This window comes from Leopardus geoffroyi, chromosome X (genome assembly GCF_018350155.1).
Source record: "Leopardus geoffroyi isolate Oge1 chromosome X, O.geoffroyi_Oge1_pat1.0, whole genome shotgun sequence".
NCBI classification, from domain to species: Eukaryota; Metazoa; Chordata; class Mammalia; order Carnivora; family Felidae; genus Leopardus; species Leopardus geoffroyi.
The window spans coordinates 3,478,405-3,501,661 of NC_059343.1; the positions used below are offsets into that span (position 1 = coordinate 3,478,405).

The window sequence follows — 23,257 nt, forward strand, 5'->3', positions numbered from 1 at the left end:
CTAAGACCTCCAAAACTCTGAAGACAGCGTGCACACAGTAACATTTGGAATCGTTGTGAAAGAATGAGCCCTGAGCATTGAGCCCTCAGCACCACGAACCCTGTCTCTAGAGCTGCCTCAGACTCAGGCACTGCGGGCTGCTGTCGTGTGGGCGCCTCTGTCCCACATCTGGAGTGCCACGGGAAGACGCACATTCCCGTGGAGAGGGAGAGCGTCTCCGATTTTAATTCAGGGCAAGAGGCTCAAGGTTAATGAGAGAAGCCCACCCAGGTAGAACAGAATGATACCTCATTAATTTCCACAATCATGTTGTTAGGAAAAAAATGAAAAGTTGCTGTAACTTTGTAGCCATTTAAAATGCTGGGGAGTCGGGGCGCTTGGGCAGCTCAGTCGGTTAAGCATCCGACTTCGGCTCAGGCCATGATCTCACGGCTCGTGAGATGGAGCCCCGCGTCTGGCTCTGTGCTGACGGCTCAGAGCCTGCAGCCTGCTTCGGGTTCTGTGTCTCCCTCCCTGTCTCTGCTCTCCCTCACTCACTCTGTCTCTCTCAAAAATAAATAAAAACATTAAAAAATATTTAAATGTTGGGGGAGTCTTCTGATGCCTGGGTGGCTCAGGCGGTTGAGTGTCAAACTCTTGATTTTGGCTCAGGTCATGATCTCACAGTTCGTGGGATCGAGCCCTGGGATGACAGTGTGGAGCGTGCTTGGGATTCTCTCTTTCCCTCTCTGTGTACTCCTCACCCATCACACGCCCGCTTTCTCTCAAAATAAATAAACCTGAAAAAATAAAAACTTGGGGAGACTTTTCTATCCTTGTTTGCTTGGAAGCTGCTCAACAGGATATCGGTGGGACCTGTTGTTATGTGTGCCTCTTGTGGGTTTTGTACTACATTTAGCTGAGGTCCTTTCCTGTGAGGTATGTATATACACATATATATGAAATATATATTTGTTTATGAAATAAATATGTATAAATGATATATAGATGAATAAGTATTTGCCAATATGTGTATATACAGGAAATAAATCTCATAACTGTAGAGAAATATACATACGTGTGTGTTCATATATAGCATAAACACACATGGACCGTATTTCTTAGATGTATTATGAGACTGAATTTGTTCTCGTGGCTACGCAATAAACACAAATTGCCACGTGGTACACGTGTTTTGATAACCCTACTATTTACCAAAGGACACAGGGTCCTATTTTATAACCCTACTATTTACCGAAGGACACAAATTCTGGGATTGGCTTCCAAAGGTATTGCCGTTTACCCCTGAACCCTGGAGTGGCAGGTAGAAACAGACTTTTAAGTATGCAATGAGCACTCTTAGTAAAAATCTGGTTGGCAGAAAACAATTTAAGGAGGAGGAAAAAGCGAGGCCCCCCACCGTTACCGTGTGTGAATGCATCTTGCACTCTGTTCGTCATGGCAGAACCAGACAATCTAGGGGAAGAGCAAGAAAAACCTGCTGTGGGGAAGCACGTACCCGGTTTTGGCAAAATTGGTCCAGTAGGTCATGACCACTGCGCTGAGCATGACGTCGTTCTTGGAGAAGTTACAACTGAAGAGTTCAGTAGGGCCAATCATGGGGATCCCAAAGACGTAGGGGACTTCGTCACCATGGGCTGAGTCCGCCCAGCTGGGCTTCATTTCACTCTGGCAGTGGTGGTAGAAGGCATAGAAGTAAGTCGGGGAGCCGTACTGAGCATGCAGGTCGGCCGTGGCCACCGCGGGGGCCACCCACTGGTGATCCGTGAAGAGAGCCACCAGGGTCTTTCGCCGCGTCTCGGGGTTTTCCTTGTCTGCCCAGTCCGTGTACATGAACTTGATGGTCTCCCGCAAAGTGTCTTTCCCCTCCGGGTAGCCGTAAAGGTTGTCCACAAAGTTGGACACGGAGAAGTCAAAGTCGTTGGGCGTCACACCATCTTCGTTGTCCACGATGCCGTCGACAAACTTCAAGCCTTCCCCCTGGTTGACACCAAGCATGATGTCGTAATTGAGGAACTCCCCCTGCTCCATCAGGATCTGAGGGTCGTCTGGGATGACGTCCCCGTCGATGACGGGGCCAAAGGAAATGTGGTACGTGGCCGGGGTGATGGTCTGCTGAATGAGCTCCTTGTAGTTCTTATTCCGAAGGCATTCCACCATGTCCGTGGTGTCCAGCATGTTGCAGCCGACTTTATCTGCCAATATCCGCGTGTACTTGGCTGGCTGGTAGTTCACTGCCCAGCTGGACAGTGCGGTCCCGCTCTGGATGATCGCCTTCTGGAACAGACCTGCAGGTGCAACGTTGTACACATGCAAATGAAAACCCGAAAGACAGAAAAGCAGCTTTTACTTAGCAAAGAAGGCTCTGATTGTCTCCCGGGCATGTGAATTTCTGGATACAGTGGCATTCAGCGCTTTCAGGATTTTTCTGCTCATTTCCATCTCCTTCTCTCCTCCTCCCCTTCCCGCTGGACATTTGTTTTATGGGATGTTATTACACACACACACACACACACGCGCACACACACACACACACACACACACACACACACACGGTTTAAGAAAATGGTAAAAAAACTTTTAGCTCCAGTGGTAAAAAAAACGTGCAATCTGTTTATCACTCCACAATTTAGGGTAGTCTTGCCATTGGCATCCCCAGATGCTGTTATAAATAAACCCACCCAGGGTAATCACCTACCTCCCACTCCTTAAAAATATGCTTTGAGCCAAGAAGATGTTAAAGACCATTTTGCCTCACTGGCAAATCCAAGTACCACTTCAACATGCAGAAAGAAAAAAATCCACTAAAACCAATTTCAGGGTAAAAATTCAGAGATGTATTTCTGTTTCCACCCTCAATATATTGGATGTATTAAGCTTTCACAACTAAAATATTAATTAAGCTAGCTATTCCTAAAGGAATCCTCACTTGATTGCCCAAGTAAAATGTATTTTTTTAAAAAAAATCACTGGTCTCAAAATTGCATCCATTCGAATCCCAGACTTTCCTCTAATGTATTCTGCCACATGTTCAAAATGTCTGTTTCATGAGAAATAAAAAAAAAGGGCAATTTGATGAGTAAAATTCTGTGTGGCTTACAATATTCTCTCAGTTCTGTCTAGTGTATGAATGTTGGGAAGTAAAAAAAGATTTTTTTTAAACCCTGTATTTTTCACTACTACAGGACAAGAGCTGATGGGGTATAAAATGATAGCATTCTGTTTCTTATCTCTTCCTGCCATTTTCTTGAATTCCAGCATGATGTAGCTCTCATGCCTCAGGAGACGCTGGCAGAGTAATTCAGCTGGGAGCCCAAAAGTTCGTGCCCTGTAGAGTTTTAAGGTCATGCAAGCAATCAAGTGAGGAAACATGATTGCAATCAGGAAGATGTGATTCTAAAGACTGGAAGATTGCCCAAAGATGACACACAAGAGAAGACGTTAAGTTGATCTGGTTTTGCTCAATGCATCATCAAAGTCATTTGGGGGCCATTCTCCCAGAGTTTATAATGCTCTCAGACATGTACAACTACTGACGTTTGTGTTTGGCTCTAAAGATTAATGTGTTGAAGCCTCTTAAAGAAATGATGTCAATATGTGATCGATTGAAGATTTTCACAAGTTAAAATAATCAGGATTAGAAAAATTTTGCTAGATGTTTTTTTTTTTTTATCCTGTTACAACTATTGGCCATGACCGACGTAGCTATGTGTTTGTGTGTGTGTGTGTGTGTGTGTGTGTGTGTGTGTGTTACAGAATATAATTTGTGACAAAACTTGAATAATTGGATAAAGAAAAATACCACTCATACTTCATACTATAAAATTCAAGTTTGGTTAGCATTTTACTGTCATTCCTGCTTGGCTATCTATCTCCCCCTCAACGTTGTTTTGTACAACTGTGTCCAGTAGATGCATAGCTTTCACACTGTGTTTCCCAGACCACTGTACGTCTTCAGCACAATTCTTAAATATTTTAATTATTGTTCCTTTGAGTAAATGCATGTGTTCCTTATAACTTTCTTGTCTTTTTAATCTTGGAGCTTCTCATTTGATTCTTTGCTATGATACTGTGGCAAACATCTTCAAGAAAACATCATTTTCCATGCATCTGTTGATTGCTTTTTTTGGGACTACATCGCTAAAAGTATAATTCTAAGGCCAACTATCTAGTTATTTTCACAGGGCTCATTACATTGCTGGGTTGTTTTGAAAAGCTGCTGTGTAGAGACGCGACCCATGCCCAGCACGGCCATGGAGCTTGATCACTTCCGACATGCTGATTTAAGTAATTAATGCTCTTCCTCCAATTAGATTTGGTTTCCTGTGTTTGATTACTAAGGAAGCTGGTCCTGACTACTTGCTAACTTGAGAACTGGGATTCTATCAGTTGAAAAGTGGGAAAGTCTAAATATTTTCTGGAATGCTATAGGTATTGATATTGCCAACAACCCCTCTAATTGTCCACTGTTTCATTTTTGTAAAAATGAAGTGTTAATATAAATGTGAGCCCGTAATGTGACCTCTCCTTAGACATTATGAAATAATCTATAGCCCTGTCACCTTTGATTTGACTGATGGTTGCTTATGGCTCTTGGACTGAGCATCCTAATAACAGGTGCATTTTGAATCTCCTTACTAAGCCGCAAACCTACTGGTCACATCAGTGCCTGTTACTAGTTAAAATTTCTACTCGAGCTGAACATTTGTATTTCCTAAGAGCTACAGAATACCTTGAGAGGAAATCTGAACTTCAACACTGGAAGCCGAAAGTGGAGAAGCAGTTGGTAGGTAAAATACCAAACAGGAGAGACAATCAGGGCTTTCCTGATAGTTGTTCTGTGAGCAGATATCCATGAACCCCGTACAGCCGGTCTATTCTGCACAGAAGATCAAGGCTACCCTCTACTCTGGCACAGTTTTTAATAGCTAAGGAAGAATGGTGGGAATAGGTTTGAATCAGGGTCTGGGAAGTTGGGTTTCTTCCCTGCCTCCATCACTTACTGTGTGACCCTAGGCAGGTTATACAACCTCTTTGAGCCTCAATTTCCTTTTTGATAAATGAGGGCTTTGGGGTAGATACACTTCAAGGTCCTCTTCAGTTTTTTTGATTCTATTTTATTAAAATTCTATGTATTTATTAGTCTTTAAAATATTTTGACCTTTTCATTCCTTTTGCAAGACTCTTTAAAGAAAAACAAATAACTCCTTTAAGGTTTCAAGTGCTTTTGATGAAAATGGTTCAAATAAAAATGGTGCAATTCTTCAACCAACCAATGACATGGAAGGAAATATAACATGACCCTGATAATTTAGATCATCACCGAGAATGTTTATTTGCATTTTCCTGGGTTGTTTATTGTTTTTTTAAATGTTTATTTATTTTTGGGAGAGAGAGACACAGCACAAGCAGGGGAGGGGCAGAGAGAGAGGGAGACACAGAATCCAAAGCAGGCTCCAGGCTCCGAGCTGTCAGCACAGAGCCCAACGTGGGGCTCAAACTCATGAACCGTGAGATCATGACCTGATCCAAAGTTGGATGCTAAGTGACTGAGCCACCCAGGTACCTCTGTTATGTTTTTGTTTTTGAGGGGGGAGCCAGGAAGTTATTATGAATGCATCTAATTCTAGTTGACTTCTCTCTTAAACCCCTCCTCTCAAATTGCTTGGAACATCAGTCATCAGTGGACACGAGGCAGCCACCCCAAGTTAGTGTGGGTGACCCAACTGACTTTTAAAACCACACAACCACGAGCCGAGCCGCATTGCTTATGGAATGTAAAAATGTGCATCCGTCTTCCACATGACTGTTTCTCTTCTGTATTATCTCTCCCAAGTTGAAATGAGAAGGCCTTAAAATTTAAAGGCGACCGAATAAAGTCAGGAAGGCAAAAGCAAAGTGTTGGTCATTATGTTCCAATTGTTGTAACCAGCACTGAATTGCTGTCATTTAAATGGTTAAAATACAAACAAAGCTGAGCTAAAAGAAAACAATGTGAGGGGCTCCTGGGAGGCTCAGTCGGTTAAGCATCCAACTCTTAGTTTCGGCTCAGGTCATGATCTCATTGTTCTTGGGTTCAAGTCCCACAATGGGCTCTGTGCTGACACCGCGGAGCCTCCTTGGGATCCTCTCTCTTCTTTTCTCTCTGCCCCTCCATCACTCACGCCTTTGCATGCTCTCTCTCTAAATAAAAAAACTTAAAAAATTTTTTTTAAAGAAAGCAATGTGAGCTCATGTCATCTGGGGACTTTCTGCAGAGGATTCGAGAGAGACTTATGGTGACACCACCAGCAGGCACCTTGGATATGTCCTCCACATGTGTTCACCAGTCAGCCCTGGGAGTCGTGCACCAACACGGGGATGCCCTTGTTACCTTCTGAATAGTGCGACAAGGTCAACAGACTGACGCAAGACGCCCCTGCGCCTGAGCCGAAGATGGTCACTCGCTTGGGATCCCCGCCGAAGGCCCCGACATTCTCCTCAATCCACCGAAGTGCCTGGATCTGGTCCAGGAGCCCATAGTTGCCTTTGGCCGCCTGGTCACCGGTACTTAAAAACCCTACAAGAGAACACAGGATATCTTGGGTTGTTGATGATAACAAAGCACATAAACATCTCCGGTGTTTGGAAATAAATCTCATGGGGCGCCTGGGTGGCTCGGTCAGTTCAGCGTCTGACTCTTGGTTTTGGCTTAGGACATGATCTCTTGGTTTGTGGGTTCAAGCCCCACATGTCAGGCTCTGTGTGCTGACGGTGTGGAGCCTGCTTGAGATTCTCTCTCTCACTGTCTCTCTCTCTCTCTCTCTGCCCTTGTCCCTCCTGGCTCGCACACATACTGTCTCTCAAAATAAATAAATAAACACTTAAAAAATAAAGAAAATATATCTCATGGTTTACCCTGTTCATTCTTTGGTTGTCTTCCTATAAATGAGAAGCACCGGTGGAAAGCATTTTTCATGGCAGGAAGGATTATATTATGTAAATAATCGTGATGATGGTTATTGCTTCTGTTTCTATTGGTTCTGTTTCTGATGATAAAATGCCTCCTCTATGAGTCTGTACAGGGCTAACATATGAGGCAAAATCAATCTCAAATATTTATAATATATGATAATACCAGAGACCATAAATTTTACTAGATTCAAGTTATCATTTGTCTACACACGTTGGTTGTAAAATGAGAAAGTCCTCCTTGAAAAAAATTTTCAGGGATATCCTAAAAGAAGTTTTTCAGGGAAAAATAAGTGTGTGTGTTGGGCTGGGGCATCTGTGTGTTGGTGTCTGTGTGTAAGTGTGTGTGTGTGTACAGAAAAGCATTACATGTTGTCAGCTTTTCCCCACTGAATTCCTTATTGATATTTTCATTCTTTTTAATGCTTAAGTTTCAAACTAAATGACAGATCCTGGGACTCCACTCTTACTTAGTGCCCACCCCTCTCTATAAATTGAGGAATCAATTTCACCAAAGGCATCACATTCCTAATTCGTCCTTAGAGGCTGCAAAGAAGGCAACCCAAAGCTTTTCCTGTAGCAACGTGGTCAGATGGATACCAGACTTGTCTGTCTCTCTCTCGTGGCAAAAAAGATCGTGACCTCGAAACAAGCCTTCCCTCTGATGTCTGAAGTCGTTTTTCGGACAGACAGGTCCTCTCCTTCTCAAATTCGAAACGACCACTGCTTGTTCCAGCTTCTGCCAAGGTTAACGTACCGCACACATGTTGATGTACCTTTATATGCACTTCTGTCTTGCCTAGGCCTTCTGACAAAACAACACCAAATGCTAAAAAGGTGTTTTGTTTGCTTCTTAGTCATTTTACTTTCTTATGTGCCCTTGCCCCCAAACACCCCGTTCCATCCCACCTCCTTTTTTCCAGCCATTTCTTTTATTTTTTTTTTTAATTTTTTTTTCAACGTTTATTTATTTTTGGGACAGAGAGAGACAGAGCACGAACGGGGGAGGGGCAGAGAGAGAGGGAGACACAGAATCGGAAACAGGCTCCAGGCTCCGAGCCGTCAGCCCAGAGCCCGACGCGGGGCTCGAACTCACGGACCGCGAGATCGTGACCTGGCTGAAGTCGGACGCTTAACCGACTGCGCCACCCACGCCCCCCTCCAGCCATTTCATTAAGTGCTTATTCCGTTCCTACAGCCACCTGCTGCAGTGTTTGGGTGAAGACAGACTGACTGAGGCCCTGAAGTCACATGAATCAAAACCCGGTTCTGAAACTGCACGAAGTGCACTCACGATCTCCTGTATCTGCAGAGACGCACGGCCAGGGCATCTCGAAGATTCAGGCCTCTCCAGCATTCTCAGGGGTGGAGCTGAGATGAGCTTGTCATTAGTGGGAACGTTCCGACGTTACCAACCCCTCCCTTATTTAATTAGCAATTACTAATTAGCGTTTCATGCCAACGAGTGTTCCCTGGCTCTGGCATTCATCATGCAACCTTTTGCACAGTTTCTCATAAAATGCATCGCGCCCTGCTTGGGAGCAAAGGCCCTTTCATGCAGCTTTATGTATGAAACGGGCTCATAATGGTAGTTTGGGTGCCGTTTAATAACCATAAGACAAGCCTCTCTTTCCCCATTAAGGAAAGCGGTGATTCATTCCTAAAGGCTCCAGTAATTTTCTGGCAGAACCCCTCTGTCTTCAACACATTCTTCCTCCACTCCCTCTCCCCCTCTGTGAGCTCTCCCAGAATGACCTATTTGCTTATTTTGTTTCCGCGGGGCACCAGTGAGGATTTGCAACATACGGTGAATCGCTAGCCTTTATGGAACTGAAGCCCCTCCCCAGCAAAACATGACTGTTGTAACCTCTCCAATGGCAGGCTAATTCATATTCCATACCCTGGCAAATCTTAGCTTTTCTAACAGCCTCCTATTGAAAGGTTTGATCTTTGCGATTCTGAATTCCTTCCAAAAGTCCTGAGGGAAACAGCTCTCCGTGCATGCCTGAAGTTTAGCAAATGAACGTGGGTTTTCTTGAAGTTGGTGTTTCCATAGTTGCTGCCATGGAATCTTCATTCACTGCATCATCCAGGGATTTTTTTCCACCGTCTCTTTTAATTTAAACAATCAACAAGGCAGAGTTTTTATTGCAGGTGCAGAATGAAGGCAAGCAATTTTATTTTACCCTGCAAGAATATATTTCTTTCCTATTCTGATTGTGGAAATAGAGTGCTTGATATAATGCAGAAACAAGATGTGTATCAGTTTCCTATCATGCAATTCTATGAACGTGAGAGTAGATAATCCGTTTGGAAATGGCCATGCACATCACCAAAGCCGAGTGCTGGTAGAGGCATCCTTAGAAGTCTGTCCCCCCGAGAAGCACATCTCTTTCCATATACGCTGTAGATGAATTAATAGAAGCAGCCCCTTGGCTGGCTAAAACCAGAGATTTTAAACAAATGGCTTCTTTCACTGATAAGCACTCTTGGCTCCAAATCCGTTAAGCATTTCAGCTGATGAAACATTTGGCTTTTGAGATTTACTGTCTCTGAAATGAAGGTTGTAAATCAGTCAGCCCCCCAGCCCCCGTCCCCCCGCCCCAACCCCCCCGCCAACAACAGAACAATGAGAGAGAGACAGAAAGCACATACTTGAACTCAGACCTACTGTGACAAGATAGGGACCAAGTTTCATTCAAAGCGCTGGAAGGAACCAAACAATATACATACTCACAAGAGATAAGCTCAGGTGTCCAGTGGTCATTTTAAAATATGGTCCATGAGAGGGGTGCCTGGGTGGCTCAGTCGGTTAAGCGTAGGACTTCTGCTCAAGTCGTGATCTCACAGGGGTTTGAGCCCTGCGTCGGGCTCTGTGCTGACAGCTCAGAGCCTGGAGCCTGCTTTGTATTCTGTGTCTCCCTGTCTCTCTGCCCCTCCCCTGCTCATGCTGTGTCTCTCTCTCTCTCAAAAATGATTAAACATTAAAAAAATTTTTTTTAATATGGCCCATGAGAAATGCCCGCAAGCCAGAAATCACATTTCCGGCCTTGCTCGTTGAGTGAAATGGACATTGTGTAACAATGAGCACTGAAGTCGGTCTTCATACTGTGGCTAGGATACACAGATTCAGGCTTTTGTGGTAGGACATCACAATCTAAAGGTGTGTTGCTCTTCTGAATTGCACCATAGGGCTTAGGAGAATGATTCCAGCTCACGTGGCTTTTCACACAGGCAAGTCAGTGGTTGTAACGAAGCCCGATGGTGTCCGATGCGACGGCCCTTTTGTTCCTCTGGAATAGAACTTTAAAGCTACAGTTAATTTTCTTTCAGGACATAATTCATTACATAAGTACAGGAGACCTTTTCTTGGGTGACCATTAACTAAAAGATAATTACCAAGAGAATGCAGAATATTTTAGTGTATAATTTTATTGTGTGTATTCACTGGTGGTTGGTGGAACTGGAGTCTCAACTGTACTTCTAAAAGAATTTCTGAAATACAGTGGAGACTATAAATTATTAATAGTACCTATACACATATGTATATGTAGGTCATATATGTATGTACATATTTGTATAATGTATATGTATATAGAATGTATATGTATAAATACGTCATTGTGTGAGAACATACGTGTATATAAGTATGTGATAGATTAGATAGATGATAGATAGATAGATAGATAGATAGTTATAGGGATGGATAGATATAGATGGGTGGGTGGATGGATGGATGGATGGATGGATAGAGAAACAGATACAGAGTAGCATGGGAATTGACAAATCATTAGCCATTATTAAATCATAATACCTCTATCTTATAAATTTAATAGAGCAAAAGCAAAATGGAATGTTTACACAAAAATTCTTCAACAAGAATAGATAGAATTCACTTTAGGTCACATCAAGGAGCCTGGAAAGGAATCTATGATAAGAATAGAGCAGAGGTATAAAAATGAAAATCAGCCACATGAATGCAAATGTCTATTCTCTGATGTTTATAGAAAATCATTCACTGAGTGCACTTATTACAACGTGAAACTGAAGTTTTCCTGCTGGAATCATTTATGATTTAACAAAAGGGTATATACTTGCACAGGATGGATGGAAGGGGAGAAAAGGTATATATTCCAAATCTTTGAGCCTGATGGGGGACAACTAATTGAAATTTAATGTCTCTATTTGTAGTTTTTAGTTTACTTAACAATGACATGAGTCATAACTTTCTACTGCATTTAATTATCACACCAAAGTCATACAGGGTCAAAATCTACTTATAAATCTATTTATAAATAGAACAAAAATTTATAAATCTATTTATAAATCAAAGACAATTACGAACACACACGATTTCTGTAGCACAGGTTTCCAAACAAAGGGTCCATTAAGTTGTTAACGGGAATCCTTGCATTATTTCCATAAAGTATATTATATTTCCACACAGTATTTACACTGAGGCTGTGCAGGTTTTTCATACTACTTTAGCTGAAATTACATTAATTCACAAACTAAAACCAATTATATTCTGGAAACAAAGCACAAAATAAGAAACACAGTTTTGTTTAGTATATAATATAGATCAATATATGAAGGTTAATAAGTTTCACAGTGATGAAATTTTTGGCAATGGCCATGTTGGAACCAGATCCTTTGAGCCAACATTAGATGAGTTTCCGTTCAAGACCCCATGCTGGAACACTCCTCTAGATTTGTGGGACTTGCATTTACTTGGCCCTCAAATCTTTTTGCTTTTATTTCTGAAACAGCTAATGTACCTCATCACTCTGCTGGGTCCACACCCCAGTGCCCGAGATAAGACTTCCAGCTCACCCCTCCATCCTGGCCACTTCCAATCTATTCATTACCATTAGCCTAAACATAGTCCTCCCCAACTTGAAAAAATTGACAAAACCCATGAAGATGAAAACCTGAAACCCTCTGACACTGAAGTTCTATTTCCATGCTTTCTAGATATATATAAGAAAATCTTTATTTAAAGGTATAAAAGTTGCCAGCCACCCAAGGATCAATTCTTTTTGATTGTGACTTTGAAAATGAGAGATGACAGCAATGTCAGCGCCCACGCATAAAAGATTTGTTGCGTAAATCATGTTGGCTGAACCATATAATGAGAGGTTCTTGATTTCTGTGGACACAGAAAAACATCTAAGATCTCTCAGGAGAAAACAGTGAGTTTCTGAATACCGTGTGATAAGATCTCTTTTTTATTAACACAATAAAGCGGGGTGTAAATTATAAACTCTGGAAGGAAATCCAACATTTAAGTGTTTATCTCTAGGAACGTGGATTGTTTACACTTAATCCTACATCTGGGTTTACATTTTTTTCCAATTTTTGCTTTCTTTAGCAATCACTCTCACACACTCCCACACACACCACACCACCCTAAAGCAAATATGTTTTATAGTCAAATTCCTTAGTGGGACTTCCAGAGCCCCTCCGTGAGGTATCACGTCTATACCGCTGACCATGTCCTACGTATATTCTTCAGCAGACAGACAGACCACGTTAGTTGTTTGCTGACTGCCTCCAGGAAACGCCTCGCATTTCTGTATCTCTTTGCCTTTTTACACGCAGCCTGCTGCATCCAGGATGCTCTTGACCGAGCTGCGGTCAGCCTGTAACCTGCCTGGTACCATTGCCCGGGTCTGCCTTCCTCCTAGAAACCTGGCCTTACTGCGAGGTGCACCATTTGCCCAGGGAGCACAGCGCCACCTGTAGACCAACTCCATCACCTCCCGGCTGCAACCACTGAGGCAGGATTTCGCACCTCATTTTCCTTCCTTCCACCGAGGCAGGTCTCTTTTTAAAAGTTTCCTGATGGCCTCAAGTCTCTCGGCTCAGCAACTTTCTTTCAGTGACTTTCTATCCTAGAACGTACTGCTCTCTAGGAAGGATATGTGCTTGTAGCTCAGCAGCAGGTTGGAATCTATGGTAATGCCTTGGGCATGCCAGTTTAAGATTCCAAAGCCCCACGTGGCTCCAATGTGGAATCAAGAAGTCCCATAGCATTGCTTGGGAGAAATAACTGGGCAAGAGCAGTAACATACAAAAGCACTGTGCCTGGTGTCCAGTGTGTATTTTTAAAAAACGGTCACCGAGGACTATGACTTCCTTGATATCAGAAACACTGCTATTTATTTCTGTTTCACGTATGCATAGCAAGTATGAAGAGATGCCCTTTGATTAAAGAAATGGATCCAGAGGAAAAACTGGTCACTGGTCTACTTAGATTCCGACTTTAAGATTCTGCAGGCGATAGATGAAGAAAACATGTTGCTTATGCCAGATTTTGCATGAAGGTGATGCATATTTATTAATTCTGTTTACTAAATGTTCATTATGTGCTTAAGGTCTAAGGAGAAAAGCAAGGCAAGAAAAAACCCAAACAAAACAAAACACCCCACCACATAATCTACCTTTTCTCCATGTTGTGAATTAGGGAGATGCCATTCTATCAACATTTAGATATACCCAAAATGACCCAAGCAACATGCTAAAACCTGGGGTGGGGTGGGGCGGAATACAGTATTTGAGTAGATTTCTACAGATACCTTGAAAACTTGTACAATTTTTTTTTTGCATTTGCAAGCTTCTATTTGGTTTCTTTCTTCATTAAAAAATTTTTTTTCAACATTTTATGTATTTTTTAGAGACAGAGTGTGAGCAGGGGAGGCACAGAGAGAGAAGGAGACACAGAATCTGAAGCAAGCTCTGGGCTCTGAGCTGTCAGCACAGAGCCCCACGCGGGGCTCAAACTCACAAGCTGTGAGATCATGACCTGGGCTGAAGTCGGCTGCTCAACTAGCTGAGCCACCCAGGAGCCCCTTTCTTTCTTCTTCTTTTTTTTTAAATGTACTTATTTAAATTCAAGTTAGTTAATATACAGAGTAGTGCTGGTTTCTGGAGTAGAATTCAGTGATTCATCTCTTACATAGAACGCCCAGGGCTCATCCCAACAAGTGCCCTCCTTAGTACCCACCACACATTTAAAAACTGATTAGAACTGAAAGTTCTATTTTTGGCATCAAAGTGTATTTATAAAGCATACATAGGATGCACATTTTGTACATGGTAATCAGAGCCCTCTAAAGTGCATATAGAAGAAAAGCCAATTTACACAACAGTATTTTACAAATAGGAAACATTATTGCCATAATTTCTCCTAAAGTACAGTAATTCAAAATATGCTGCTCTGTTTCAACATGATTTTCTAGCCTCCATTGCACATAAGCATGCTAGTGGAGATACTCACAGTGTTTCCTAGTACTTACCGTTAGATACTATCTGGGGGCAGACCAGAACTACTCTGGTCTGTTCTTATTTTTCCATAACATAATCACGAGAACTAAATGAAATAAGGACAATGCATTCTCTCTCAACTCTTATCAAAACCTGACATTATCTCGTAGCTCACACAATCGTTTCTGTGCCCAGAAACATCCCTAGGTTTTCCATCACTGCTTTTCTCCAGCAAATCTGGAACACAGATACGGAAGTTGTTTTAATTGTTTTTTTTTCTTTTAAAAAAAAATTTTTTTTCAACGTTTTTATTTATTTTTGGGGGGGACAGAGAGAGACAGAGCATGAACGGGGGAGGGGCAGAGAGAGAGGGAGACACAGAATCGGAAACAGGCTCCAGGCTCTGAGCCATCAGCCCAGAGCCCGACGCGGGGCTCGAACTCACGGACCGCGAGATCGTGACCTGGCTGAAGTCGGACGCTTAACCGACTGCGCCACCCAGGCACCCCCACAGTCGCTATTTTTAAAGCAGTGAGTATTTACCCAAGTGTTCTTGTATACCAAAGGCATTTTAAACAAGACCATGCATAGTGAATTTAAAAGATCTAGTTAAGAAAAATATATATGTGTATGTATGTATAGATAAAGATATAGGTAAAGACAGATAGATAAACAGATAGGATATATAGATGATGGATTAATGGATAGATTGATGGATAGATGGATAGATGGATGGGTCAGTGGGTGGGCAGGTGGATGGATGGACGGATAGATGGAAAGGTGGGTAGATGGAGGGATAGAGGGATGGATGACTGGATGGATAAATGGATAGATGGAAGGGTGGGTAGACGGATGGATGGATGGATAGATAGATGGAGGGATGGATGGATGAGTGGGTGGGTGGATGGATGGGTGGATGGGTGGGTGGGTGGATGGATGGAAGGATGGAGGGATGGAGGGATAGAGGGATGGAAGGATGGATGGAAGGATGGATGGAGGGATGGATGGATGGATGGAGGGATGAAAGGAAGGATGGAAGGATGGATGGATGGATGGATGGAGGGAGGGAGGGATGAGGGATGGATGGATGGATGGATGGAAGGATGGATGGAGGGATGGAGGGATGGAAGGATGGATGGAGGAATGGAAGGATGGATGGATGGATGGATGGAGGGACGGATGAATGGAGGGATAGAGGGATGGATGGAGACATAGAAAGATAGAATAATTTCAAAGGCTGAGGCATAGCACAGACTCATTTCATTACTATCAGAACAGTTTCAAGGTTGCCAAACCTGACAGACAAGGGCAGAAAGTACTAAAAATAGGGACTCAGAGGGAAATGTACTCAGTTCCTCTCCCAGATGCTTCTGCCACATGACTGTACATTGCCTCTCGATATGTGACTCAGCTGCATTGAAAATGAACTAGAGAGAGCGATGCCACGGAGCACGTTCCGGGTGCAGGTGTACCTTTGTCTCCTGAACACATTGTTACGAGCATGTCTGCATCCTGCGCTGTGTTTCCTGGGTGAGCTAGGACCATCCTCTCCAGCCTTCATGGTACTTCCAGCCAGGGAGGGCTGGGCTATCTCAGAACCAGGGTGAGGGATTCATCTGGACCAGCCCGAGTTCCCAGGAAAAATGGACACAGGTAGGCTCCATCCCAGGCCACAGAAGCAGAACCTTTGGTGGTCCAACTCAGGGGTAGACACTAAAAACCAAAAGGGATTCCCAGTCGGAGGAGCGTGGCTGTCCACAGTTGCACTTGGCAGGTGTAGCTATCCAGAGTTGGCTTTTTAAGAACAAATGGAGCAAAACTAAGGTAGTATTTTTCCAGGTTCAAGACTCTAGGCGGTCATTACACATAATGGGCAGAGTCTGCTGAGCGAGGTTGTCTCAGACTTTGGTATATTTTTCTTAATGTCATCGGGGAAGGTGCCAGCCACTGAAGAAGAAAGAGAACTTGCCACCTTCAGGCACCACCTCCTCTATTATCACCAGCCCCAGAACTGCTCTTCAGAAAGAAACACAAGAAAAAAGGAAAAGCTGTCTCTTACCAGAAATAAAAATTCTAGAATCAAATGTTTTTGTCTCTTTCTCTCTCTCTCTCTTTTTTTTTTTTTTTTGCTTCATCTGCAGAATTTGTGACCAAATTCATGCTTACCTTCGGTACCTGAAACTCTGAGTGAATCTTTTTTTTTTTAAATTTTTTAAATGTTTATTTTTGAGAGAGAGAGAGAGAGAGAGAGAGAGAGAGAGAGAGATGAAGACACAGAATCCAAAGCAGGCTCCAGGCTCTGAGCTGTCAGCACAGAGCCCAACGTGGGGCTCGAACCCACGAATTGTGAGATCATGACTTGAGCTGAAGTCGGATGCTTTGCACCACCTAGGCACCCCATATATCTGGTTTGTTTTTGAGAAAAAAAACACGTATGGGGTATTACATTTTCATGCTACCTCGCACCGTCCTTAATTTGAGGAAAACTAAAACCAAAAATCTTATAAAGATATGTGTATACACATTTTTCTGTTTTCATCATTTTTTTTTAAGGTTTACTTATTTTGAGAGAGAAAAGGAGGGAGAGAGAATCCCAATGAGGCTCTGTACTGTCAGATCCTATGAACTAATGAGACCATGACCTGAGCCAAAATCAAGAGTCAGACACTCAACCGACTGAGCCACCCAGGCACCCCTGTTTTCATCGTTTCTAAGCACGCAATTCAGTGGGATTAATAATATCCATAGTGATGTGCATCTATCACCACTACCTACTTCCAAAAATTTTTATCACCCCTAACAGAAACTATATGAGGCTACCAGTTCCCATATGGGAAATACTCTGGATCGTAGTGTCCATAAGATATGTCACATACACACTGGGCTAAATCCACCTAATGAGGTATGACACCTGGATTGAATGACTAAGGCCACTCCCCTTCTGTTCCCCCTTGCAATGGACTGAATGCTTTTATTGCCCCCCAAATTCCTATGTTGAAATCCTTATCCCCAAGGTTCATTATTGGGAGATGGGGCTCTTGGGAGGCGATCAGCTCATGAGGGTAGAGCCTAATCCATGAGCAGGACCGTTGCCCTCCAGAAGGGTGAGAAATAAACATCTATTGTTTTTAAGTCACCCAGCCTATGGTATTCAGGCTATAACAGCCCAAGTAACAAAGAAACCAGTAGTGCTCATGCTGCCTATGAGGTCTGGACATCCATGTCTCCAACCAAGAGTGAAGGTCCTTGCCAAAGTCCACAGGAGTGCTTGTTAGATCCCTTTGCGTGACTTTAACGTTGTTGTTTTGTAGTCTATATTTACATAAGTAAAGCGCCCACAGAAGGTGTTTACCTTGAATGGTGTTAAACGCAAATGATGGAAAACGGAATCTTTTTTGTCTAATTATCCAAAGTTGATTGAAAAGCCAACTAATACACCTCATCCTGGGGAGAACTTGGGTCCGCCAAGATGTCTCTCTGGTCCAGTTTGCTCAGTGTAGAGTCATGGCTAATTGTCAACAGGATGACTCCAAAACTTGGCATTATGTTCAATGTGTAAGAAAGATCCCATTATGTTGAACACCTTTTTTTTTCCCATGGGAAAATTCTTTTAAGTGCTTTCAGGACAAAAAAAAAAAAATCAAATGTAAAAAACATATTATTTAACTGACCATGGCATTTAGATAGAACCTTCAAATAAGAGCTAACCTCTTTACACAAATCACCTTATCATAATTTACAAAGTGCTTTTTACACTTTATCTTATTTGTGCCACTGAAACTGGGGTTCCTTTCATTTACCAATATTTCTGGCTCCTTGCGTTATGTGTGTGGTCACACACCTATTATTTTCAAAGAGTTGGGTAACAGGAAACAGGTGACTACCCTCCCTGTCCACACTAAATATCTGGACATCTTTTAAGAAATAGTCATGCCCAAGCCCCAGTGGTAGAGATTCTTAATTAGTTGTTTTGGGGTAGGGTGTAGGCACACATAGTTTTCAAAGCTTGTACAAGTAATTTTAGCGAACAACAAATAACGTGATCTGCTGATCTAGAGACAGAGCAAATAAAAATAATGAGAAGATCTCTTCGGTAATAAAATTCATTTCATTTTCTGATCACATCAGTATCTTTAAAACATCAGGCAAATATTGCTGTGAAGCAAGGCTGTTCCATGTTAGCAGGCATGAACATCGCCAGCAGGGTCTGTGAAAACACTGGACCCAGGGGGCCCCTGCCCCAAATTTGAGATTCAGGAAGTGTGGGGTGGAAGCCAGAAATGTGCATTTCTAACAAGCTGATGTCACCCTGGTCTGTGAGCTCTAGTTTGAACACCACTGCTGAAAAATATCCTGAGTTCTAGAACAAACTGAATGCTTCCTACACTGTCTTGTATCTCATCCTGCTGTATTTCCTAAAAAACAAAACAAAAGAAAACAATTAGTATTTAGTTCACAGGTTTGGTTAGGTTCATGTTGCCTACTGGAGGCAAAAATGCTCTGTTTCATCATATATCCCGTAAGAACGTAAATGGTGCACCACTGTCTTATTTTTGACTATCTTAACAGTGATTGATCATTGGATTCAGGTGGTAACTAATCCCACCAACTATAAAAAAACATCTACCAAGTTTTTCAACGGATGTTTTACAAGGCACTGGTGAAGATCGACATCTATGACTTCATCTGGGTTCTGCAGAATTCTGGTTGCCTGCTGTGATTATTTCTTCTGCATTCCCTGTCTGGAATGGCACAAAAGTTCCCCACATTTTGTAGTTGCTCTGAGTTTCAGAGGGAAAGTGGGAGAAAAGCAGGATTCTTTCAGTTGTTGGTATCCAAAGATGTGTGATGGTGCCCTAGCAACGGGACCAATGAGTTGTACTTGGGAAATACACTTCAGTTTTAGAGGAGTTTAGCTTCATGGCAAAATTGACAGGAAGGTACAGAGATCTCCCATGTACCTCCTGCCCCCCCCCCATATAAGCATATGCTCCCGAGTTATCAGTGTTCCCCCCAAGAGTGGTATGTTTGTTATTATCAATGAACCTACATTACCATATCATAACCACTCAAAGTCCATAGTTTACATTAGTGCCCTTGGTCGTGCATATTCTGTGGGCTATGACAAACGTATAATGCCATAGATCTACCATTATGATATGATACAGAATAGTTTCACTGCCTTAAAAGTCCTGTGTGTTCTACCTGCTCGTGCCTCCTGCCTCCCCACCCCTTGACGACCACTGATCTTTTTTACTGTCTCCATAGTTTCGCCTTTTCCAGAACGCCACAGGGTTGGAAGCATACAGTATGAAGCCTTTTCAGATCAGCTTCTTCCACTTGGTAATATGCTCTTAAGGTTCCTTCATGTCTTTTCAAGGCTTGGCAGCTCATTTCTTTCTTAGTGTCGAATAATACCCCATGTCTGGATGGACCACGGTTTATTTATCCAGTGTCCTACCAAAGATATCTTGGTTACTTCCAAGTTTTGGCAATTATGAATCAATCTGCTATAAACATCCATGGGGAGGTTTTTGTATGGATGTGTTTTCAGCCTCTCTGAGTAAATACCAAAGACAATGATTGCTGGATCTTATGGGAAGAGCATCTTTAGTTTTGTTAGAAACTGCAAAACTGTCTTCCAAAATGGCTGCACCATTTTGCATTCCCACTGGTGGTGAACGAGAGTTCCTCTTGGTCCACATCCTCTCCAGCATTTGGTGCTGTCACTGCTCTGGATGTGCGGCATTCTAAGACGTGTCTAGTGGTATGTCGTCGATGTTTTAAGGTGCATTTCCCTGATAACCTGTGATGAGGAGCATCTTCTCATATCGGTATTCATCACCTGTCTATCTTCTTTGGCAAGGTGTGTCTTAAGGTCTTTGGCCGTCATTTGTTTTCTTACTATTGAGTTTTAAGAATTCTTTGTAACCAAAGAAGTATTATATGGAGTATCATGGCGAATGTATGGGTTATTATAAATTTGTCAGGTTTTAATTCAGTACACCTGTTATTCTTAAGGATGCTGAAATTGTCCCATTGTGGCCGGGGAGGGTCTTAGCAGTTGGCGTTTGGAGACTTTGTGTTTCTATTGTTTCCTTGTTTTATTTATTTATTTATTTATTTATTTATTTATTTATATACAGTGGACCCTTGAACAATGCAAGGGCCAGGGGTGCTGACCCCCTCTGACCCACGCAGTTGAGAATCCAAGTATAACTTTTGACTTTCCAGAAAGTTAACTGCTAATAGCCTAGTGCTGGGTGGAAGCCTTACCAATTACGTAAATGGTTGGTTAACACACTGTTTGTATGTTACGTGTATTGTATAATGAATTCTTACAATAAAACAAACTAGAGTAAAGAACAGGACAGTGAGAGAAATCACAAGGAAGAGGAAATACATTTCTGGCACTGTTCAGTATTTGCGGGGAAAAAAAAATCCACACGCGAGTGCAGTTCAAACCTGTGTTGTTCAAACCTGTGTTCTATATACATACACACACGCACGGACACATACACATATATTTGTTTCTTTATGCCCTTTGACATTCTAAATTTATAGCATTGAAGGTGTGTTATCTCAGCAATGAGACAATTACAAAAGCATAAAAATATTACACTTAAAGAAGGGTATCATCTGAAATAGAAGTCAGACAGACACTCCACACCGGAGGTGTCTTATGGTCTTAGAATAGTTTCGAGAAGCAGAAAGTAGGCTCTAAAACGATTGTTGTTGAGTTCCTGCAGCCAACTTTTGATCAATTGTACTTTCTGTAGCAAATCTGGGAATTCCTGAAAGCAAATTGGATGTGGAGATATACTGTGAATCAACAAACTTGAAGGAAAAATCATTAAATATTAAGTTTGGAACTCAGCCTGAAACAACTATTTCTGCTTTATCTGTTTTTCTAACAGATGGATAGCATCGGTGAATCCCTATTATTCTTGCCCATCTCTTCACAAAAGTACCAAGGGGAGCATAAAACCAGGTAAGAGTGAATTTACATGAATTCTTGCAGCACGAAAGCAGATCCTTCAGTAAGGATGCGCTCCCAACATGGGTCTGTGAGCCCACACCGGCCTGGAGCATCGAGGATCTGATGACCATTGCAGCCTGGATCTTTAGGGAGCCACAAGGGGCTCAGTTTTACACCCTGCCCAAGCATCATGGAGTTGTTTCGCTCCGTTGTGCTCCTTGTCTGTCAAGCTCAGTGTGTCCGATACGGAGCTGAACATCTTGACTTCCCTCCGCCCGCTCTCCCTTCCTTCTCACTCCCTGTGCCCATATCAGGAGCATGTCTCCAGCTACTGAGGCTGACACATCTGAAAAGGCGTTTCTGGCATCAGTGCCCATTTAGAAACCCCAGCATTTGGTTAACATTCAGGCTGTGCTGATTTTACTCTCGTGTATTGCAGTCCTTCCTACGCATTGTCACACTCACCCCCAATGCCGGAGGGAAGACCCGTATCTATGGTAAAGACACAGCTTCCCAGTTACTCCCCCCCTCCCCGATTCTAAACTTTACTGAATGCCCACACTTTGTTGACTGTCCTCTTGCTAAGTCTTGCTTAAAACTTGTATTCCTCAGAATTCTGTAGGAGTTGTGTGATACAAACACGATTGTGTTCCTAGTCTCGTCCGTCAAAGCCGCGCACACAACTTGCTTTTTCACCTAACATGTATCACCCTCCTGTTTCTGTGCAGTCAGGTTAGTCCTGTAAACTTTATGTTCTCAAACTCATATTGTGTCCATTAAATGGATGTTGAACGAGTAAGCAAATGCCCTCTTAAAAGGTGACAGATGGCCCCAACTCCAACTTCCAAAAATTACTGCTCCAGTATCAGGGCGATTTGAGTGGGGAAGGCGGCCAGGGATCAATTGATAGGAAGAGAGATGAGGTTACATTTAGAAAGGTGTACAGATATTTCGGACCGCATGCTTGCTGGATTCATGTGTTTTCCAATACGCAGTGAATAGCGGACCTTTTGAAAAGGTATCTGTCGATTGTGCAATTGTGTATTTAGGAAGAATGTGTGCACACCTCCTCTGGCAGTGACTTTCAGCTGAAAATGCTGTCCTGAGCTTTGCCAAAGCCTGTGAGCATCCTGCTTCCCGTCAGCAAGGACGTGACCTGGGCAGAGCTTGCTAACTTGACGTGTGAATCCCCGTTCAAAAATGTCCCCTAAGCCTGTCACGCAGTGGTTAACTTTTTATCTGACTCGAGCTACTAATTAATCCATTGAATGAAAAATGCAATGCTTCTTATTTGGCAGGCCCTGTTTTAGAGACTGAAGCTTGTCCGTTTTGAAACAAAACAGATAGAAGATTTGTTAATAAACCACTGTATGTTAATTTTTGTTTCATATATATCTTTTTATATATTATAACATTTAATAATATATGCATAGGCTATACTGATATTCTATAAGATTTAACTTCAGTTAATGTGGATAATTAGGGAATTGTTTAAGAAAACTCTTTGAGTTGGCTTCTCTCTGTAGTTATAGTCTAGAATAAATTCATTTTAGCCTAATACAATACAGATAGAGATTTTAGGAAGAGAGTGGTTGGGAACTGGCCAGCAATAACAATTACAGAGGACAAGTCACAGTTTTTATGACATCCAGAGGTCTATACACAGGACTACTCGAAGTGTGTCCATGGACCCACAACAACCACATCATGTGGGAACCAGTTAGCTCTATGAATCTTCTGCTCCCTTCCCATCCTCTAGAGTTATTGAATCCAAATTTTGGAGGATGGGCTCTGGAATCTGCATTTCCGCAAGCCCTTCAGCGGATTCTGAGAAATGCTGCAGCATGGCGGGTGACTGGGTGGCTCGGTCAGTTAAGCATCTGACTCTTGATTTTGGCTCAGGTCACGATCTCAGGGTCATGAGAGAGAGCCCTGCATTGGGCTTTGCATGGAGTGTGGGAGCCTGCTTGGGATTCTCTCTCTCTCTTCTTCTTCTTCTAGTGCTCACGCTCTCTCATAAATAGATGGATGGATAGATAGATAGATAGATAAACAGATGAT

General features: G+C 42.5%; 1 protein-coding gene across 7 annotated transcripts in view; it reads right to left on the reverse strand.

Annotated features, from left to right (window-relative positions):
• Positions 1-23,257, reverse strand: part of NLGN4X (neuroligin 4 X-linked) — a 314,465-nt gene that overhangs the window by 10,697 nt on the left and 280,511 nt on the right. For all 7 annotated transcript variants that reach the window (XM_045472504.1, XM_045472509.1, XM_045472510.1 and 4 more), the window contains 2 exons: positions 6,374-6,559; positions 1,499-2,288 (listed from right to left, as the gene is read on the reverse strand). In XM_045472504.1, the coding sequence (XP_045328460.1) occupies positions 1,499-2,288; positions 6,374-6,559 (976 nt within the window). The remainder of the gene's footprint in view (positions 1-1,498; positions 2,289-6,373; positions 6,560-23,257) is intronic.